This window comes from Barbus barbus (genome assembly GCF_936440315.1).
Source record: "Barbus barbus genome assembly, chromosome: 46".
Classification (NCBI taxonomy): domain Eukaryota; kingdom Metazoa; phylum Chordata; class Actinopteri; order Cypriniformes; family Cyprinidae; genus Barbus; species Barbus barbus.
Window position 1 is genome coordinate 23,757,570 of NC_136724.1, and position 20,623 is coordinate 23,778,192.

The following is a 20,623-nucleotide window of genomic DNA, read 5'->3' on the forward strand; positions in this document are numbered from 1 at the left end:
GTGGCACCTTATGGCTAATGAATTTTGTAATTTGAGCTTCCTTTTGTCAGTAGTATAGAATGGTCTTGCATCTGTTGAGTTAAATAGGAATCTATTGTGTCCTTTCTTCTGCTGCTTCAGGCCATGCAGCTAGTTTTGCTACTAATAATTTTATTAAAAGGCTGGAATATTATGTGTAATTCTTACTGCAGCACATTCAGTTAACACAACAGTGGCAAGGAAAAGACATTTCTTTTTTGAATGAGCCAGCAGATATGATTCTTATTATAGTTTCAGTGAGATATACAGTGGGGTTCAATGTTGTTATAGTTAACTAAAAGTAAAACCATAAATATAATAAACACTAACTGACAAAATATTAAAACATTTAAACTTATTTTATTCCAACTTGATTTCAAGGCAACATTTCTCATTTTCATTTAGGTTAATGATGTACTAAATGAACTAAAGCTAAAACTGAAATAATAATAATTAATAACATATAAATTGTATATTGCATAAATTAATAAAAACTATGTATACATTTTTTTTTTTTTTTAAAGACAAAAACAGAAATAATTGCTAAATGTAAAAAATAAAAACAACAATTTAAATATTAATTTAAAAAACTAATAGTTTCTCACTTATAGTAAAATAACACTTTCTGCAACATTTTGGGAAATTATGGGGGGGGGGGGGCGTTTTAGTATTTTGAAAAACAAAAACAAAGCTAAATGAGTAAATGTTTCAGACTACCTTTTGGTCACTACAGTAAATGTGACATTGATCATGTGTCTCCTTTGTTTATGCAATTTCTGTGTAAATTGCTCTTTGGAACATTCTCAAATCATTCTGGATAATAAGATCATCGGGTTTTGTGTTTTACTTCCAAGTCTGCTTCAAAAAAAAATCTGAAATTTGTTCAGTTGTTATGCTGATAGCACCACTAGAGACCAAAATGTATTTACAAGAATAGAAAATCTGCATCAACTACTGGTCTCACTTTTTGAAACCATTGTATATTGGTTAAAATTGAATATAGTTGATCAATAAATGACACCCTCTGGTGGCTGTATCTGTACACTGGTCATGGTCATCAGCACATTATCATGATAGACTGGCGTATTCAATGAACCAGGCATTTATCAACATTAACTTGTACATGTATTCAAAACATGTGAAATGTTTCCAATGATTTCAAATTATTTTAACAGTAAAAACCCAAGATTTTATATATGTGTGTGTGTGTGTGTGTGTGTGTGTGTATGAACAAAAGGCATTCTGACCAGTGTAAGTCTAAATGCATTGTGCATCTGCTGCATCATGTGTCCATGTTGAAAACTTGACGGATAGACCCCATATGCTTCAGAGCACTGGTTCACATAGCGTGGTTGATGCCTGTCACTGTCCCTCAGAGAGCTGACAGAGGGGCCATACCCTTCAAGTTGTCTTGTTTACATGGCATTGTTTCCTTTACTTTAGCCTTGAGGACAAAGATAACCTGTTAAAATCCTTTGAGTCCCTTTGTGACGGAAGAGATCAGCTAGGGTGGTGTTATGCTTTGAGACATAGTATGTAGGACATGTGTAGATGTCCATTATTGGCATGAACTCCTTCTACTTAAGTTACATGACCTATTGAGGGAGAACAATGCCTCCTCAATGCTGTACTTGACATATTGTTTAACTACCTTGACCTTTTAAAACCTAAGGCTACCTCTTATTTAACAATGTTAATGCACAAATTGGCTCTAATTTATTGAAAATTGCCATTGCTTGAAAATCATCACTGTCAGGCTTCTATGTTCAAGTCTTTACATCCTTAAAAACCTTGTTTACTGCGTAAATATGTTTTACAGTATGTGCATCAGAGCCTCCTCTTATATATAGTATGTGCTAAGCTTTATGGAACTCTTAATATAGCACAAGTGACAAGTGTTAAAATTGCCACACTTTCTTCATCCTCTCAAGTGTTGAGTAACCCCCTCCCTTCCCAGACTCCTCCTTTATTCAACACGTCTGTCGGAGCCACTGCATCACCTTGAGCAACAACAGGCATTTGTCACATCCGTCCTACCCAGTGAGAAGTTCTGTACTGGACAGTTCACTCTTCTGAAACATTCATTTGGGACCATTAGAAAAGGTAAGTCAACTATATATGTTTATCTACAGATTTTATATTGATTAGAATTTTTAATATGTACTGTACTGTATTGGACTGTAACGGTATGACCATTTTTAATCACCTTTGCCACGAGTTAATGTTACTTCAAGTTTTGGGAGATTGACCTGCATTATTGCAGATGATGTGGATTTAATTGCATACATTAATACATTTAATCACATAAACCAGAGCACCAAATGAATCTTGACACAATGACAGTTTGTAGTAGTTAGCTGATGCCTGATTAAAAGGGTTTTAGCAAGTATTTGGACTCTGGTTTGACTTTTGATATGTAAAGTTTTGTAAAACAGAGTTTATACCTGTAGTGACAATGCAATTTAGTTTTAAAATAACACAACAGTGGCAGAAGTTCAGTTTGCAATTTCTTTATTCTATTTATCTAGAGACTAATGGATTCAAAGAGACACCAGATTTTGGAAGATGGGAGAACTTCATTCTTCATCATGTCCTTTCTGTTCAAGGGAGATAAAATAGGTAAGATTAATTTATCTTATTAGAAAGTATAATAAACTTTGCCCATGAAAATAGGGCACTAACAGGTCTCTCAATAAACTTGGCATTCAGGAGTTTTGCTTATCAAGGCTTTTGTGACAACAGCATATTATTTTCTAATTGAAAGTTATTGAATCATTTGTGGGTATGTTTACACAGTCCTTTATTAGTTCCTTTCCATTTTAATTTTAATCTGCTTTAGAGTTTATTTCAGTTAATGATAGTATGCATCACATCTGCCAAGTAAATTAACATTTGTATGCTGATAACAAACACTCACCTTAGATCCAGTGTCACGGCTCTTGGCTCTCAGCTTGTTGACCTGAGATTCAGCAATATCAGCCCTCTCCTCTGCCTCATCCAGCTCATGCTGCAGCTTACGGAACTTGCCCAGATTAGAATTGGCCTGTTCCTCCTAATTAAAAACAAAAGGCTGTTGCAAAAACAATATGTAGAGCAGTATACGGTAAAGGGATGACCCAGAAATGAACTCACCGCCTCCTCAGCAGTTCTCTTGTAGGACTTGACCTTCAGCTGGAGTTTGTCAACAAGGTCTTGAAGGCGAGCCAGATTCTTGCGGTCTTCTTCAGTCTGTTAATAGACTTTTGATTATTTTTGGTCCGTGTGGTTTGTGGATGAGGATATCATATTGAATAGAGAAAGAGACCTGGTAGGTGAGCTCCTTGATGCGTCTCTCATATTTCCGGACTCCCTTCACTGATTCGCTCGCCTTTCTCTGTTCCAGCTCCACCTCGTTTTCCAGCTCTCTCACCTAACCAAACCAAAAATGATTTAAAATGTATCAGTTATTTAGAAAGCTCTGAATCCAAATACTCATAAATTATAGTTATCTTCATGAAAGTGAATATAAAACATTATTAAGAACTAAATTTGATAAACTAACCCTGGCTTCCAGTTTCTGGACCTGCTTCTTGCCTCCCTTCATGGCGATCTGCTCAGCTTCATCCAGACGGTGCTGCAGGTCTTTGATGGTCTGCTCCATGTTCTTCTTCATGCGCTCCAGATGAGCACTGGTGTCCTGCTCCTTCTTCAGTTCCTCTGCCATCATGGCAGCATCAGTGATGGCCTTCTTGGCTTTTTCCTCAGCATTCCTGCACTCCTGCACTGCCTCCTCAACCTCAGTCTGAAGCTGAGTATTATCTCCCTCCAGCTTCTTCTTCTGATTCAGCAGGCTAGTATTCTAAACATAGACAATATTGACATTCATATAGTCTCTAGATTATATTACGTACTAAGAGAGGGCTTGAGGTTTTTGTTAGTGTGAATATGTGGACAGATGTGTCATACCTGAGAATGCAGGAGCTGAACTCTCTCACTGACGTCCAGCAGTTCCTGTTCGGCCAGTTTCCTTCCTCTCTCAGTCTGTTCCACCAGGGATCTCAGCTCGTCCAGTTCAGCCTGCAGCAGATTGTTGCGTCTCTCCACGATGGCGATGTTCTCTTTGAGATCATCATTACTGCGCAGAGCGTCATCCAGCTGCAGTTGGGCATCCTGTGAAGGACAAGTTTTACAAATAAAAGACATACAGAATATTGTAAGATTTCACTTTTGTTTTACAAATTGTTGGTAAAGCATACTTTAAGATGTCCATGAAGACCCTTGAGTTGCTTCTGGGCTTCTGATGCCTGTCTGTTAGCCTGGCTGAGCTGAATCTCCATCTCATTGAGGTCTCCCTCCATCTTCTTCTTCAGTCTGAGAGCTTCATTCCTGCTGCGAGTCTCTGATTCAAGTGAGCTCTGAAGGGTATCAACCATTCTCTGCTGGTTCCTCTTGGCCTGCTCCATTTCTTCATCTTTCTCAGCCAGCTTACGTTCAATGTCTGCTTTTATCTGATTGAACTCTAGTTGAGCTCTCAAGATTTTTCCTTCCTCATGCTCAAGGGAACCCTGACAGATCAAATAACTTGGTTATTAAAAAGCATGTTCATTTCTATTAGCATGCCCTTTATTTTGTTCTTTTAAATAAATACACAAATAAAACAAAAAATCTCAGCAATTGCATATTCAGTTAATTCAATCAATATACCTCAGCCTCTTCCAGAGCTGCTTGAATTTCAGATTTTTCCTGCTCCAGCTGCTTACGAATTTTCTCTAGTTCATGAATGTTCTTTCCAGTCTCTCCAATTTGTTCAGTGAGATCAGCAATCTCCTCTGTTTAATAGGTAAGGTAATAATGGTTAGTACACAAAAAGTCAAGAAATATTCCATTTAGGTGACATGTTGACATGTGAAAGCTTAGATGAATAATAAATCAAGGGCACCTTGGAGGTTCTTGTTTTCTCTCTTCATGGTCTCCAGATGATCCAGAGACTCCTCATAAGAGTTCTTCAGTTTGAACAGCTCAGTACTCAGAGATCTGGCCTCCTTCTGGGAGCTTTCCAGCTCACTCTGAGACTCCTCATATTTCTGCTTCCATTCAGCTAGGACCTGTTTGATAGATTCAGAGACTTTGATTAGATATCATTGGAGCCTGATAAATACTGAAAGATTATTTATCTAAACAGTAAGTATGTTTTATTCACCTTGTCAAAGTTTCTTTGCTTCTTGTCCAGAGCAGCAGCAGCAGCATTGGATCTCTCCACATCCACCATGAGATCTTCAATCTCATTCTGCAGCCTGTGTTTGGTCTTCTCCAGTGAGGAGCATTTAGCATTAACAGCTTCCACAGCTTCTTCTGCATCCTGCAAACGCTGAGCCAGCTTCTTCCTAAAAATGTTACAGAGAATCACTGATTTACAGAGTTTTTATGTTTATATAATTTTTGTAGGTTTGAATGTGATTTCTGTTCTTACTTAGCATCCTCCAGCTCCTCAGTTCTCTGGATGGCATCAGTTTCATACTTGGTTCTCCACTGAGCCACCTCAGAGTTTGCCTTGGACAGACTACGCTGCAGCTCAGCCTTGGCTTCTTGCTCCTCCTCAAACTGCTCCCTCAGCAGATCAGCATCATGACGAGCAGACTGAACTGCATGGGCCAGGGCATTCTTAGCCTATGAGGATTGAAAATACCCTGTCAATTATACATGGAATTGTAATGGACAGCTGGTAATAAAACCTTTTAAAAACTGAAATATACCTTAATTTCCTCCTCTAGTTGCCTCTTGAGGTCCTCAATCTGCTGGGTGTAGGACTGCTTACCCCTTGTTAGCTGAGAGACCAAGGAATCCTTCTCCTCCAGCTGTCTAGAAAGCTCCCCTACGCAGAAGTATAACCATTACAGAAATGTGTCTTAACAAATACACAAGATAAAGTAATACCTTATCAGAGTACACACCATTCTCAGTTTGTAGCTTAGCTTTTTGCATGGTAAAGTCATTGATGCTGCGTTGTCCTTCTTCGTATTTTGTTCTGTATTCTGACATCTGGTCCTCAAGGGTCCTGCACATTTTTTCTAGGTTTGCCTGCATAGAATTTAAATGTAATAAATCAAGTTGAAAAACTTAGTATAATTCTTGAGCACACCTGAAGTAAGGAGAAGCAATTAAAAATTCTAGCATGGGAATAAGAATTCATCACCTTGGCCTTGGCAAGCTGCTCCATGTTGGAGACCACATCATCCAGTTCGAGTCTAAGTTCACTCTTCTCTTTCTCCAGCTTCTGCTTCACTCTCTGAAGGTTGTCGATCTGCTCTCCCAGATCAGCTACACTGTCGGCATGTTTCTTCCTCAGTGTAGCAGCGGTGGCCTCATGTTGCAGAGTGGACTCTTCAAGGTCTCTGCGCAGCTTCTGGAACTCAGCTTCACGTTTCTTGTTCATCTCAATCTGGGCAGCAGTGGCTCCGCCAGCCTCCTCCAACCTCTCACTGATCTCCTCCAGTTCTCTGGACAGATCAGCTCTCTGTTTCTCAACTTTAGCACGGGCAGCTCTCTCAGCCTCCAGCTCTTCCTCAAGCTCTTCAATTCGGGCCTGGTAATGCAAAGAAAACCATAGTTAAAAGTTAGTATTCCTTACTGTCCAACTATGCATTTTTTTAAGAATCATCAATTTTACCTGCAGCTCCTTCAGTTTCTTCTGGAGTTGGGCTGCCATTGCCTGCTCATCTTCAATCCTGCTACTGAGCTGGCTGATCTCAAAATCTTTCCTGTGTTGCAGAACATATCTGATAAACTACACTGTAAAAAATCTAACAAAATGCTGGAAGTGCGAAAATATTTAAGTTGAGCTAATTTTATTGCTTGGCCTTAGTTGAGAGGACATATTATATTAAGTCTACACAAATATATTTGAAAAACATTGAATGAATGGTTATTTTCAAATCCAGTCAACAATTAGCTATGCTAATGTTGACTAAACTAATAAAAACACGTATACCACATGCACTATAAAACTTCAGTAAAGGTTGAGCCAACTTAAAAATAACAATTCAGGCAACACTTTGAAGTCAGAAATTGACTGAATGTAAAATATCTGTGTAACTAGTTACTAAATAATAATTAGTTGAAACCCTTTGAAATTTTTACAGTGTATATTAACAAGGACTCAGATAGTGATTTGCTTTCTTGTATAATTATTTCACCCTCTGTGTAAAACACACTTTTTAATCCTCTCTTCCAATTGCTGTTTGTCATTTTCCAGGTCCATCACACTCTCTTGGGTCAACTTTAAGTCTCCCTCGAGCTTCCTCTTTGCCCTCTCCAGATCCATACGAAGCTTCTTTTCCTGTTCCAGGGAACCCTCAAGCTGGAATGACAATACTTTGTTCAGCATTTTCTTTCATGGTAACTGTCATACCTTTTTCATGTACAATAGAATTGTCAACAAAACACTCACATCATCCACTTGTTGCTCCAGCTTGGCTTTGGCTTTAGTGAGAGTGTTGACTTTGTCTTCCTCACTCTGGAGGTCATCCAGCGTTTGCTGATGGGCCTCCTGCAGAGCTTTCTTCTCCTTGGTCAGCTTAGCGATGATCTCATCCAAAGCTGCCATCTCTTCTGTCAGGTTTTTAACCTGTAGAATTGTATAATTGTATTAACGACCGCTTAAGACACCACTCTTGCATCTCTAACATGTGTTGAAAACTGACCTTGTTCTCAGTGGCGTGTTTCTCTTTCTCGACTTTGGCCAGAGTGAGTTCAAGATCATCAATGTCCTTCTTGAGCTCAGAACATTCATCCTCCAGCTTTCGTTTCTTTGCAGTCAGCTCAGCATTCATTTCCTCTTCATCCTCCAGTCTCTCAGTCAGCTCTTTGGCTTTAGCCTCAAGCTGGATCTTGTTCTTGATCAGACCCTCACATCTCTCCTCAGCATCGCAAAGATTGTCTTGCTCCTGTTTATTTAGAGACATAAAATATAATTTTATCTGCATATCTTTAAAAACCATTAGTCATTAATATTAACACAATCACAAACTCATTAAAAGCTTGTAAACTCACAGCTTGGACTTGAAGTTGTAGGTCGTTCTTCTCTTGGAGAACAGTAACCATCTTTTCTTCAAGCTCTTTTCTACGGGCTTCAGATTTGGCATAAGCCTCCTTTAACTTCAGGAATTCTTCCTTCATGTTGGCCATCTCTTTCTCCGCTTCAGCAGATCTCAGAAGCGGTTTGATCTTGAAGTAGAGCTTCATCCAGGGCCAATTCTTAACACCCATGAAGGCACGTATGTTCCACTGGATAACAAGCAAGGCGTCTCTGCAATGTGACACAAGCATTTTCATATATTTTACATTAAGTGTACAAGTGGCTTTCTTCTGTAAATTAATAGCCTAAAGCTGTACCTGCGGTCAACAATCTTCTGGAACTCAATTCTTGAGAGAAGACCCCGAGCTCTAGCCTGAATATTTGTGATGATGAGAGCAAGGCGGTCATCTCGCATCTCTTCAAGAGCACCTAGCAGACCAGCCTTGAAGAACACCTTTGGGAATAAGAAGGCTGTCAATTTATTTAGTCTTACATTATGCAAGTAATTATTCTATGCATGGCAATGTCAAATTGCTTCATTCTCCAATGTTTTTGTAATTTACGTTTTCACATAAACTGAATAAGACATTTTATTAGGATACCTTAGTATGTCCAAACTTGTACTGGTTATGGTCAATATCCAAAGATCCTAACAACTTCTCAGCTCCTTTCCTGCTGTCTATGAATTGACCCTCTGGGATGGCAGCAGGGTTCAGGATACGATATCTGTTATTGTATAATAGTTGGATAATAATTTGTATCTCTGGTAAATATTGAATGAGGAATTAGGAAAAAATATTCACTATTGATTGTGTAGAAATGTGTCCACCCTGGTTTCAAAATTTGCAACTGTATTGTAAGTCAGTAAATTTTTGACCCAGATGCAACTTAGATGTCTTATATTCATAAGTAAATGTACCTCTGCTTGAAATCTCCATACAGGATCCTGTTGGGAAATCCCTTTCTGCAGATCCTGATGCCCTCCAGCACACCGTTACAGCGCAGCTGGTGCATGACCAGAGGATTCTCCATCGCCCCAGGAGTCTTAGTCTCATTGGGGATGATGCAGCGCACAAAGTGAGGGTGAGTTGACCTCAGGTTGGTCATCAGCTTGTTCAGGTTCTCCTGTGGATAGATGTTATCCATCACTCTGCCCACATATATTTAGGTTGTTTTAGATATTAAGAAACCAAGTCATACTAAAAGATTAGTTTCATTATGACTCTGTGTAAAAGGCACTGTGTGTGTTACCCTGTGAAGGGCAGACACCGTCTGGAAAGAAGAGCCCTTTTTCTTCTTCTCCTTTCCTTTGCCACCTCCTCCACCGCCCTCCGTGGCTGTTTAAAGAAACATATTTTATTCTTAAAATTAACCTCACATTAAATCCTTATTTGTCTTGACTTATTCTCCCTTAGGCATCAACAAAACACACCTGAGTCAGCACCAGCGTAATTAGCAAACAGGTTAGACAGCAGTTTCATGGTGGATTTCTGATAGAGGCCAACAACAGTCTCATTAAGAGGGTCCTTATTCTTCACCAGCCAGTTATTGATGTTGTAGTCCACAGTGCCAGCGTAGTGAACCAGGGAGAAATGGGCCTCTGGTTTACCCTTGACAATCCTGGGCTTCTGGAAGTTGTTTGATTTCCCCAAGTGGTTGTCATAAAGCTTAGCTTTGAATGTTGCATCACTGGCTTTGGGGAACATGCACTCCTCTTCAAGGATGGACATGATACCCATGGGCTAGCAAACATTAGAGCGAGTAATTTCAATTTAGCTGAGCAGTGTTGATCCAACTACTGAGATCTCTAAAATTTTAAAACTCACCTTTTCAATGAGATCAATACAAGCTTGCAAGTCCATGCCAAAGTCAATGAACTCCCACTCAATACCCTCCTTCTTGTATTCCTCTTGCTCCAACACAAACATGTGGTGGTTGAAGAACTGCTGCAACTTCTCATTAGTGAAGTTGATGCACAGCTGCTCAAAGGTGTTGAACTAGAACAGATTAGCAGTGTTTTCAACATGGGTAGAAAACATATAGCCACAGAGTGACACATTGTTATTTTTTAATGTAGTGTTGAGAAGTCACAGTTTATGCTAATTTATCTCTATATAATGTATTTCCATATTATCCAATTGCCAATGTCCTCCTAAAAACGAACGACTAAATGTTTATCAAACATACACAATTTAAAGTGAACAGTTCTAGAATAATGGATCAAAAACATTCTTGGCACGTTTTATTTAAGCAAGCATATAAAGTACACATTTTTGCCCCATAATACATTTCTATAAGACCAGCACCTCCCCTATTACCACCTGCCATGAACAGCAGTAGCTAGTTGAAAATTGGGATTGTGCGGACATAAACTCTTTAAAAAAGACTGTCCTAGAACTTCCTTCAATAGAAGACAGGATAGAAGCCTGTGCCAAACCAGCTCTTGGATCTATAACTATACATTAGAATTATATAATCTATAATTGTGCATTTAGTAAATTTGGATATCAGTGAAATGATATCAGTGGGCTCAGTGAAATTTGACTTTCAATATATACATTGCCGTACACTACACCTGCAATTAAATTGTCATCTTATGTTGCATGGACAGTCCTGTTGAGAAATCCGGCAACCATATTCACTTGTCTAGTTGAACTGTGTCTCGATCAGGGGTGTAGTTTGCGGGGTTGGGGGGGGGTAACCCCCCAATAACCAAAACTAGCAAGTACAACCTTCCAGTATTTATAACATGGTTAATGGAAACCTAGAATCAGGCTATTAATTAATTATTTACATTTTATAAGCGCTAACATGTATGAACTGAACGGAGCAGTTATCTGCACAATATGACTGAAGCGCAGTTCTTTTAATTGTGCATGAGTGGTGCTCGAATCACCGTTTACTCTGCGTGTGTTCACCGGCGCCCTCAAAAAGTGTGATAAGATTTGCATGAGCCATTCCTGTTGTGAAGCTGATGGTAAAATGTGCGATCCACTTGAATTCTATTGAGAAACTGCCACTTTAAAATGCTATGGAGAAACATTATCTAAAAAGACTGATGAATAGATCATCTAATCTTGCACCAGCACTAACATATTAAAATATTTTTAAGATACTCATGACCACCTAGAATTTATCATGTTTTATTGTAGGCTTAACTATTGTAATTTTTGTTTTAAAACGGCATTTTAGAATGAAAATGATCAACGTTTACACTGGCGTTTCCTCTGCGTTTCAGAAACGATCTCCGTTTACACTTCACAACCGAAAACGCATGTCACATGACCGTTCATGCAGGTACAATCTTAGGTATGTATAGTTAGATTCCCTATTATTTAGATGGCGGACGCGTTTACGTGCTTGGAGCGGTCAAATGGGGAATCTACTTATACATACTGTATCTATGGGTACAAAAACGATGTTATTGTTTACACGGTCGTCAAGGATACGCAGAGCGAATGTGGGCAAAACGTCACCGTTTTCAAAAGTCTCCGTTTTGATCCGTTTACACTGAAAAACAACCCCAGAGTTTTCAAACTAAAACAGGGTCTGCAGCGTTTTCAAAAGTCTCCGTTTTTGACCTCGAAAACGCAGGAGTAGTGTAAACGATAGGCTTAACCGTAGCAAAAGTTACGCGTTTCAAAACAAAAACGCACTAGTGTAAACGAGGCCTAGTATATAAGGTTTTACACAATTTGGCACCCTCTTATTTAACTGATCTTTTACATGTACACAAACCCCAAAGGAATCTAAGGTCATCTAACCGGATGATTTTAGATGTCCCTAGGGCAAGATTAAAATTGAGTGGTGACCGGGCATTTTCAGTGGTGGCCTTAAACCGTTGGAATACTTTTCCTTTATATCTTAGACTTTCACCTTCATTGGGCTCTTTTAAAAGAAGTTTTAGACTATATTTATTAGAGTTAGCTTTTGGCTCAATAGATTGTTCTAACAAAGTGGCTCCCCTCTTTTTTCCTGTGAGGTTTGTTTTACAAACCCGATTCCAGAAAAGTTGGGACACTGTACAAATTACGAATAAAAAAGGAATGCAATAATTTACAAATCTCATAAACTTATATTTTATTCACAATAGAATATAGATAACATATCAAATGTTGAAAGTGAGACATTTTGAAATGTCATGTCAAATATTGGCTCATTTTGGATTTCATGAGAGCTACACATTCCAAAAAAGTTGGGACAGGTAGCAATAAGAGGCCGGAAAAGTTAAATGTACATATAAGGAACAGCTGGAGGACCAATTTGCAACTTATTAGGTCAATTGGCAACATGATTGGGTATAAAAAGAGCCTCTCAGAGTGGCAGTGTCTCTCAGAAGTCAAGATGACAAGAGGATCACCAATTCCCCCAATGCTGCGGCGAAAAATAGTGGAGCAATATCAGAAAGGAGTTTCTCAGAGAAAAATTGCAAAGAGTTTGAAGTTATCATCATCATCTACAGTGCATAACATCATCCAAAGATTCAGAGAATCTGGAACAATCTCTGTGCGTAAGGGTCAAGGCCGGAAAACCATACTGGATGCCCGTGATCTTCGGGCCCTTAGACGGCACTGCATCACATACAGGAATGCTACTGTAATGGAAATCACAACATGGGCTCAGGAATACTTCCAGAAAACATTGTCGGTGAACACAATCCACCGTGCCATTCGCCGTTGCCGGCTAAAACTCTATAGGTCAAAAAAGAAGCCATATCTAAACATGATCCAGAAGCGCAGGCGTTTTCTCTGGGCCAAGGCTTATTTAAAATGGACTGTGGCAAAGTGGAAAACTGTTCTGTGGTCAGACTAATCAAAATTTGAAGTTCTTTTTGGAAAATTGGGACGCCATGTCATCCGGACTAAAGAGGACAAGGACAACCCAAGTTGTTATCAGCGCTCAGTTCAGAAGCCTGCATCTCTGATGGTATGGGGTTGCATGAGTGCGTGTGGTATGGGCAGCTTACACATCTGGAAAGGCACCATCAATGCTGAAAGGTATATCCAAGTTCTAGAACAACATATGCTCCCATCCAGACGTTGTCTCTTTCAGGGAAAACCTTGCATTTTCCAACATGACAATGCCATACCACATACTGCATCAATTACAACATCATGGCTGCGTAGGAGGAGGATCCGGGTACTGAAATGGCCAGCCTGCAGTCCAGATCTTTCACCCATAGAAAACATTTGGCGCATCATAAAGAGGAAGATGTGACAAAGAAGACCTAAGACAGTTGAGCAACTAGAAGCCTGTATTAGACAAGAATGGGACAACATTCCTATTCCTAAACTTGAGCAACTTGTCTCCTCAGTCCCCAGACGTTTGCAGACAGTTATAAAAAGAAGAGGGGATGCCACACAGTGGTAAACATGGCCTTGTCCCAACTTTTTTGAGATGTGTTGATTCCATGAAATTTAAAATAAACTTATTTTTCCCTTAAAATTATAAATTTTCTCAGTTTAAACATTTGATATGTCATCTATGTTTTATTCTGAATAAAATATTGAAATTTGAAACTTCCACATCATTGCATTCTGTTTTTATTCACAATTTGTACAGTGTCCCAACTTTTTTGGAATCGGGTTTGTATTTTCTTACTTATCAGTCTTTTTCCTTTCTGAGATGTTGGTCTCATTTTTATTTGCTGTTGTAAGTTTGTTATTTTACCCATATTTGATTGTACAGGACATTTGTCAACCTTGCGTTATTTTAATTGTGTTCTATAAATAAAATAAACCAAAAAACAAACAAATAATATAAGATACATTATATATCCCCTCCCCCCAGTGTTCAAACCAAAACTATTGGTTACATTGGTCTAGATACAGAAGAGTGACTAATAGGAAACAAAATCAAATACTCACATCAAAGATCTCAAATCCAGCAATGTCCAGCACACCAATGAAGTACTGGCGAGGCTGTTTGGTGTCCAGTGATTGGTTGATTCTCACAACCATCCAGAGGAACATCTTCTCATACACTGACTTTGACAGAGCACCAACGGCATAGTACACCTTTTTTGTGGGATAAGTAGAGTAAATGAAGGATAAGTCTCACTGCATAGGCATTTGGTTGTTTTGTAAACAGTATGTTAATGATATCACAAAGTAGTCTCCACCTGCTGGACATTCTGTCCCTTGGTGACCCACTCATTTCCTACTTTGACTCTCGGGTGGCACAGAGCCTTGATGAGATCAGCAGAGTTCAGGCCCATCAGATAAGCTGATTTATCAGCATCTGTCAATAATAAAAATGGTTGACGTTAAGGAATCTTCTATCTACCAATATCCAACCAATACATATGTCAGCATTTTCTCCTTTTCCTAATACTGACCCTCAGTCCCATCAGCCTCTGCCTGTTCCTCTCGTTGCTTCTGCTTGAACTTCATGTTGCCGTAGTGCATGACGGAACCAACCAGCTTGTAGATGCTGTTCTTCTCCTCTTGGGTGAAGCCCAGCACATCAAATGCTTCCTACAGCAGATTTATCATAACAATTGATGCCTCATATTCTAGTTTGTATTGTCAGTAAAATTTATCTTAAAAAGATAATGTCAAGATTTATTAAATGGAATTCATTGCTATTTTTGAGATAACACACATCTGTGGCCATCAGCTCGTCAGAATCATCAATAGAAGCCACTTGTGTCTCTCCTTGAGAGATGAAGGCATAATCATAAGGGTTTGCTGTGATCAGCAGCATCTCTGAGAGAAAAGACACAAATAGACATTATGTTTTAATACATTTTTGTTGTAAAACTTTAATGAACAAAATTATAGCTGTTTGGTTTGAACACATTTTTGCCCACCTAATAGCTCCGGTTTCTTCTGAGACAGGATCTGGTAGAAGATGTGGTAGTCTCTCTCAGCCTTGAGCTGGAAAGTCACACGAGACTTCTCCAGAAGATCTGTTCATAGAATTTAGAATTCACAAAATAAGCATTGTATCTAAATGGGGACATTCCATAGACTAATGCAGGTCATCTTACATGTCAGTTGATTGTGATGAACATTAAGCAGAGCAACAACTGATGTAGCCAATACAGTGCAGTTAAAATACCCCTAAAAATATTGGGGCAAGATTGTCCCTGTATAAGTTTCTGTCTCATATTTATTCCATATGGTATAGTTAAGCAATATAACATGGGCAATAAGTGCAATTGTCACGGAACGGCGAAGGAAGCACCGCGAAAAGACGAGGTCAGGGTCCAGGTGCAGGTAAGGTGCTTTTAAGACAAACAAAAAGGCCAACACGGCACAAAAAAACAAAACAGAAAAGGACTGGGATACAAAACGGCAGCACAGTGCATGTATCCCAGACCAGAGCAAACAATAGAAACAAAATCACTTTGACACATTTACCAAACAATTAACAAATATCAAATAACGCAACCAGGCAGAGTGGTGGGAGAGGGGAGACTAAATAGTCTGTGGCAATGTGGAACAGGGGGAGGGATGGTGGAACAGGGGGAGGGATGGCGGGCCAGGCCCGTGTAGCGGAGGGGGACCTGGGGCCTGAGGCAGCGCCGGCGGGATGGAGACCCAGGGCAGAACCAGCGGCCACCACAGCGGTGTGTGTGGAGCTGCCACCCTGCAGCGGGCAATGGTGGGCTCCACCGCTTCTGGGGGCACATCAGGGTGGGGAACTTCAGCAGACACCGCCGCCATCTCGGGAACTTCATGAGCGAGCACAGCTGTCTCGGGAGCTTCGTGAGCGAACACAGCTGTCTCGGGAGGAACGTGAGCGAACACAGCTGTCTCGGGAGGAACGTGAGCGAACACAGCTGTCTCGGGAGCATCGTGAGCGGGCACCGCCACCTCGGAAGCCTTGTGAGCGGGCACCGCTGCCTCGGAAGCCTTGTGAGCGGGCACCGCCACGCTGGAAAGACCACGAGCAGACCACACTGCTCGCACCGTCATCAGTGGGGGATCCTGCACGCTGTGCATCAGCCCAGGATGCTGCGGAAGCAGGCGCGAGGCACTGGGCGCGGCCGCCGATGCCTCCGCCGCCCCCCGGATCGTCGCCTCGGGAGAACTGTGAACGGGCTCCGCAGCTAACTCCACTCTGAAGGCTGAGCCGCTCACCTGCAGAGCCAGGTCGATGTAGTCCTCCAGCTACTCCTTGGGGTCCCAGTATGGCACAAGGGACTTGAAGGGCTCGGCCAGGCCTCCGTAAAAGAAGACCATGAGGCAGGTCTTATCCATAGCCGGCCGCCGAGCCACTCCAATGAAGTCCCTGGCATACTCCTCCATGCTCCGGTCTCCCTGGCGGATGTTGAGCAACCTCCCTGCTGGACCCATGCTTGCTGGTTGCGTTCTGTCACGGAACGGCGAAGGAAGCGCCGCGAAAAGACGAGGTCAGGGTCCAGGTACAGGTAAGGTGCTTTTAATACAAACAAAAAAGCCAACACAGCACAAAAAACAAAACAGATAAGGACTGGGATACAAAACGGCAGCACAGTGCATGTATCCCAGACCAGAGCAAACACTAGAAACAAAATCACTTTGACACATTTACCAAACAATTAACAAATATCAAATAACGCAACCAGGCAGAGTGGTGGGAGAGGGGAGACTAAATAGTCTGTGGCAATGGGGAACAGCTGCGGGTGTCGTGAGTGTAATAATGATGCGGCAGGTGTGAGTGAAGTGGCAGGTGTATTTGGTTATGGGAAATGAGTCCGGGAGGATGGGAGATGGCGGCCTCCTGTGGCGACAGGGTGAAGTGCCGGACCCGGACTCATGACAGCAATAACACAAGACTGCTGTTTTTCCCGAATAACACAAGTGCAAATGCAAAACTGATTTTATACAACAGTTAAATAATTAAACTTATATTGTGTTTTATTTTAGACTGAATGTTGTCTGATTTTGCTCAATGGGACTATGGGATCTCTATGGGACTATCCTGGTAAAATAAAGGATAAATAATATAATAATTATTATTATTATTATTAATCATTTTTCAACTAACAGAAAACTTTCTGCATTTGTAGAATTAATAGAACAACAACTTTATTTATATATTTAGACAGGCAAATGAAGACATTCCCAGATGCCCTATATAGCTTGTTTCTGGGCAGTCATAAAAGATAATAAAAGATAAACCAATAAATAATCAAAGATGTTTCTTACAAGTCTCAATATCAGCAGATGCTAGCTTGCCACTGGCAGCAAAGTGGATCCTGATAAACTTGCCCTGTTCGAAAGGAATATTGTCTTTTAATACAGTGGAAAAATGAACATGATTTGTAACTTAAAATGTTGTCTACTCACAAAGCGAGATGAGTTGTCATTTCTGATGGTCTTGGCATTGCCAAAGGCCTCAAGAGCAGGATTACACTGGATGATTTGATCCTCCAGAGTTCCCTAGAAAACACAGCATTTGAAATGTGTGTATGATGAATGGCAATCATACAAAATGGCAGTACAATAATTTCATTTTGAATTCAGATCTCCACAATTTACCTTCTTATCAGTGGTCTCCTTCTTTGTAGGACTAGCAGCGATGCTGGCGAAGTACTGAATGACTCTCTTGGTGTTCACAGTCTTTCCAGCACCGGATTCTCCACTGTTAACATAAACCAGTCTTAGAAATCTATTAAGAATCCATTCATAAAAATGTAACAAATAAACTCTATAAATCATCTAAAACACAAAGTCTTACGTGATAAGAATGGACTGGTTTTCTCTGTCTGTAAAAGCAAATATTTAAATTATAATGATTAATGTTATATGCATGAACATTAAATGATTTTCACATATAGCTTGTGCTGTTTTTGGGTGTATATGAAATTTTTAAAGCACTGTCACATAGACGCACCTGACAGCATGTACTGGTAGGCGTTGTCAGAGATGGAGAAGATGTGAGGAGGAGCTTCACTCCTCTTCTTTCCTCTGTAGGCAATGACGACTTCCTGGTTGTACACCGGCAGCCACTTGTAGGGGTTGACCGTGACACAGAAGAGCCCAGAGTAGGTCTGTAAGAGATTCACAGCAGGTTCAGATCTGCTCATACGTGATAAAGTGAATCTGTGAGTGTTTTAAGACTCCACTCACGTAGATCATCCAGGCTGCGTAACGCTCTTTGAGGTTAAACAGCACAGCGGGCTCGTGCAGGAAGGTGAACATCGCCATGTCCTCAATTTTATCAAACTTTGGCGGGTTCTGAGGGTGAACATCAGCCTCCTTCACAGTTACTGTCTGTGGGGATATCAGTTTTTTGAGTCAAACTAGTGTCACAGTGTCTGTGCTTTTTTTCGTGCACCATCAGGATTTCTTTCATTTATGATTTATTTAGCAGATAGATTTAACCATAGTAACTTACAAGAATAATAGCTACATAATTAGAATTCATTAGATAGTGGGGCAATTTTAATAAAAAACTAACTCAAGACAAAGATGATTTAGGAGATGTGACATTATTATTGTATTTTTCACAGTATTTTATAAGTTATTGTATTTATTATTATTATTATTATCCCCACTGTAATTATCCAACTACTTATTATTCCGAACTAAATCAACCCTTCATATATATATATATATATATATATATATATATACACACACACACACACACACATACTGTATATATACACTGTCGCTCAAAAGTTTGAGATCAGTAAAAAAAATTTATATTTTTTAAGGGAGTCTCTTCTGCTCATCAAGGCTGTATTTATTCAATCATAAATACAGAAAAAACAGTAATATTGTGAAATCTTATTGCAATTTCTAATATTGGTTTCCTATTTTAATATACTTTAAACTGTAATTTATTTCTGTGATCTGCAGCTGTATTTTCAGCATCATTTCTCCAGTCTTCAGTGTCACATGATCTTCAGAAATCATTCTAATATACTGATTTATTATGAGTGTTGAAACTGTTGTGCTGCTTAATATTGTTTTTTGGAACGTGGTACTTTTTTCTTTGATGAATACAAAGTTAAAAAGAGCAGCATTTGTTCAAAATATAAATCTTTTCTAACAATGCAAGTATTTACTATGACTTTTCATTCATTTAACACATCCCTCCTGAATAAAAGTATTAATTTCTTTAAAAAAAAAAAAAAAAAAATGTACTGACCCCAAACTTTTGATGAGCATTGTATATTGGAACACAAAATTTATTTTTTAAATAAATGCTGTTCTTTTTAACTTTTTATTAATCAGAGAATCCAAAATTATATATCACAGGTCCAAAAAAATATGAATCAGCACAACGCTTTCCAACATTGGTTATAAATCAGCATAATAGAATGATTTCTGAAGGATCATGTGACACTGAAGACTGGTGTAATGATGCTGAAAATACAGCTGCAGATCACAGAAATAAATTACATTTTAAAGTGTATTAAAATAGAAAACTGTTATTTTAAATGGCAATAATATTTCACAAAATAACAGTTGCTTTCTGTATTTTTGATCAAATAGATACAGCCTTGATGAGCAAAGAAACTTCTTTAAAAAACATAAAAATTCCTACTGATCCCAAACTTTTGAGCAGCAGTGTATATATATATATATATAAAACTTACAATATTAATTTAAATCCATTTGATTATTCACAATACGACTGCTGAAGCTTATTAAAACTTACCGCTCCCTTTGAAGTCTCACAGGTGACTTTATCACCATCTCGACTGATAATAGATGCTTTAATAAACTCCTCTTCAGCATCAGGAACGAAACATGCTTTCTTCATGTCGAAGGGCCGAGTTTGAGCCTCCAAACGCTCGATGTCCGACTTCCTGAGGAACGGAGCAGCAGCTCCAAACTCCGCCATCTGGGCATCCCCCATCTTTCACCGATCTGTTGGATTACGATTAAACTTTTTTTAACATGATCATAATTTTATAAAGTGATATGACCAGTTTTCAAATTATGTAAATGATTTCAAATTAATTACAAAAACATTATCTTGTTCAGTAGGACTAAAAAGTCAAGTCACCTTTATTTATATAGCGCTTTTTACAATGCAAATTGTGTCAAAGCACTGCACAATATCAAAAAAGGAAAATAATGTGTCAATAAGTTTAAATAGTGTCTTTGCAATCAGGTCGACGATATCGCTGGAAATGAAGCGTCCCCAAAAACTACTTACTTCTACTGTTCTGTTCTTCAGAGACAGATGGTTCAAAGCTCTAGTTCCACACAAAAGAAAGAAAATGTCAACATTGTCTCATTTCTACTACTGACCACCAAATACTCAAACCCAAATGACTACAAGAAACAATAGTACCAGACAATGCAATTCCTCCTCTCTGTTGTAAAGTCAGTAATACTATGACCATTGACTACAGCTTTAAAGTTAATTTCTTGTAGGAATCACAGCTCCCCTCAACTTACCGCACAAAAAGAAATGACACAGTTGATAACGTATCATGTCTCCTTTTATAATGCAATTGTTCCTCTAAATATGGTTGTTGGCATCACACAAAGCGACCTGCTCGCTCAGTTTGGTCAGGAAGGATGGGTTGGGTATGATGGGGAAAAGTGGGGGGTGATTTAATGTGGTATTGTATGTCATTCGTGTCAGGCTCAGGGTTAA

The 20,623-nt window shown here is 39.4% G+C and overlaps 1 protein-coding gene across 4 annotated transcripts in view; it reads right to left on the reverse strand.

Annotated features, from left to right (window-relative positions):
• Positions 1-2,514: 2,514 nt before the first annotated feature.
• The window catches only part of LOC306864936 (myosin-7-like), a gene marked incomplete at its 5' end in the record, with an annotated part of 35,994 nt that continues 17,885 nt past the window's right edge, over positions 2,515-20,623 (reverse strand). The window contains 37 exons of one of the 4 annotated variants that reach the window (XM_079409242.1): positions 2,515-2,615; positions 2,936-3,070; positions 3,151-3,246; positions 3,323-3,427; positions 3,560-3,856; positions 3,964-4,167; positions 4,254-4,562; positions 4,702-4,826; positions 4,937-5,102; positions 5,198-5,381; positions 5,468-5,664; positions 5,751-5,869; positions 5,949-6,075; positions 6,191-6,580; positions 6,665-6,755; positions 7,209-7,354; positions 7,445-7,621; positions 7,698-7,940; positions 8,047-8,302; positions 8,389-8,525; positions 8,674-8,797; positions 8,991-9,196; positions 9,323-9,408; positions 9,516-9,813; positions 9,898-10,068; positions 13,939-14,088; positions 14,193-14,311; positions 14,409-14,547; positions 14,675-14,778; positions 14,883-14,981; positions 17,209-17,272; positions 17,350-17,442; positions 17,542-17,644; positions 17,741-17,768; positions 17,897-18,053; positions 18,133-18,276; positions 19,673-19,873. In XM_079409242.1, the coding sequence (XP_079265368.1) occupies positions 2,595-2,615; positions 2,936-3,070; positions 3,151-3,246; positions 3,323-3,427; positions 3,560-3,856; positions 3,964-4,167; positions 4,254-4,562; positions 4,702-4,826; positions 4,937-5,102; positions 5,198-5,381; positions 5,468-5,664; positions 5,751-5,869; positions 5,949-6,075; positions 6,191-6,580; positions 6,665-6,755; positions 7,209-7,354; positions 7,445-7,621; positions 7,698-7,940; positions 8,047-8,302; positions 8,389-8,525; positions 8,674-8,797; positions 8,991-9,196; positions 9,323-9,408; positions 9,516-9,813; positions 9,898-10,068; positions 13,939-14,088; positions 14,193-14,311; positions 14,409-14,547; positions 14,675-14,778; positions 14,883-14,981; positions 17,209-17,272; positions 17,350-17,442; positions 17,542-17,644; positions 17,741-17,768; positions 17,897-18,053; positions 18,133-18,276; positions 19,673-19,873 (5,811 nt within the window). In that variant the 3' untranslated portion in view covers positions 2,515-2,594. Of the gene's footprint in view, positions 2,616-2,935; positions 3,071-3,150; positions 3,247-3,322; positions 3,428-3,559; positions 3,857-3,963; positions 4,168-4,253; positions 4,563-4,701; positions 4,827-4,936; positions 5,103-5,197; positions 5,382-5,467; positions 5,665-5,750; positions 5,870-5,948; positions 6,076-6,190; positions 6,581-6,664; positions 6,756-7,208; positions 7,355-7,444; positions 7,622-7,697; positions 7,941-8,046; positions 8,303-8,388; positions 8,526-8,673; positions 8,798-8,990; positions 9,197-9,322; positions 9,409-9,503; positions 9,814-9,897; positions 10,069-13,938; positions 14,089-14,192; positions 14,312-14,408; positions 14,548-14,674; positions 14,779-14,882; positions 14,982-17,208; positions 17,273-17,349; positions 17,443-17,541; positions 17,645-17,740; positions 17,769-17,896; positions 18,054-18,132; positions 18,277-19,672 lie in introns of those variants that run through there. The other 3 variants (XM_079409244.1, XM_079409243.1, XM_079409241.1) reach the window with 3 other exon arrangements.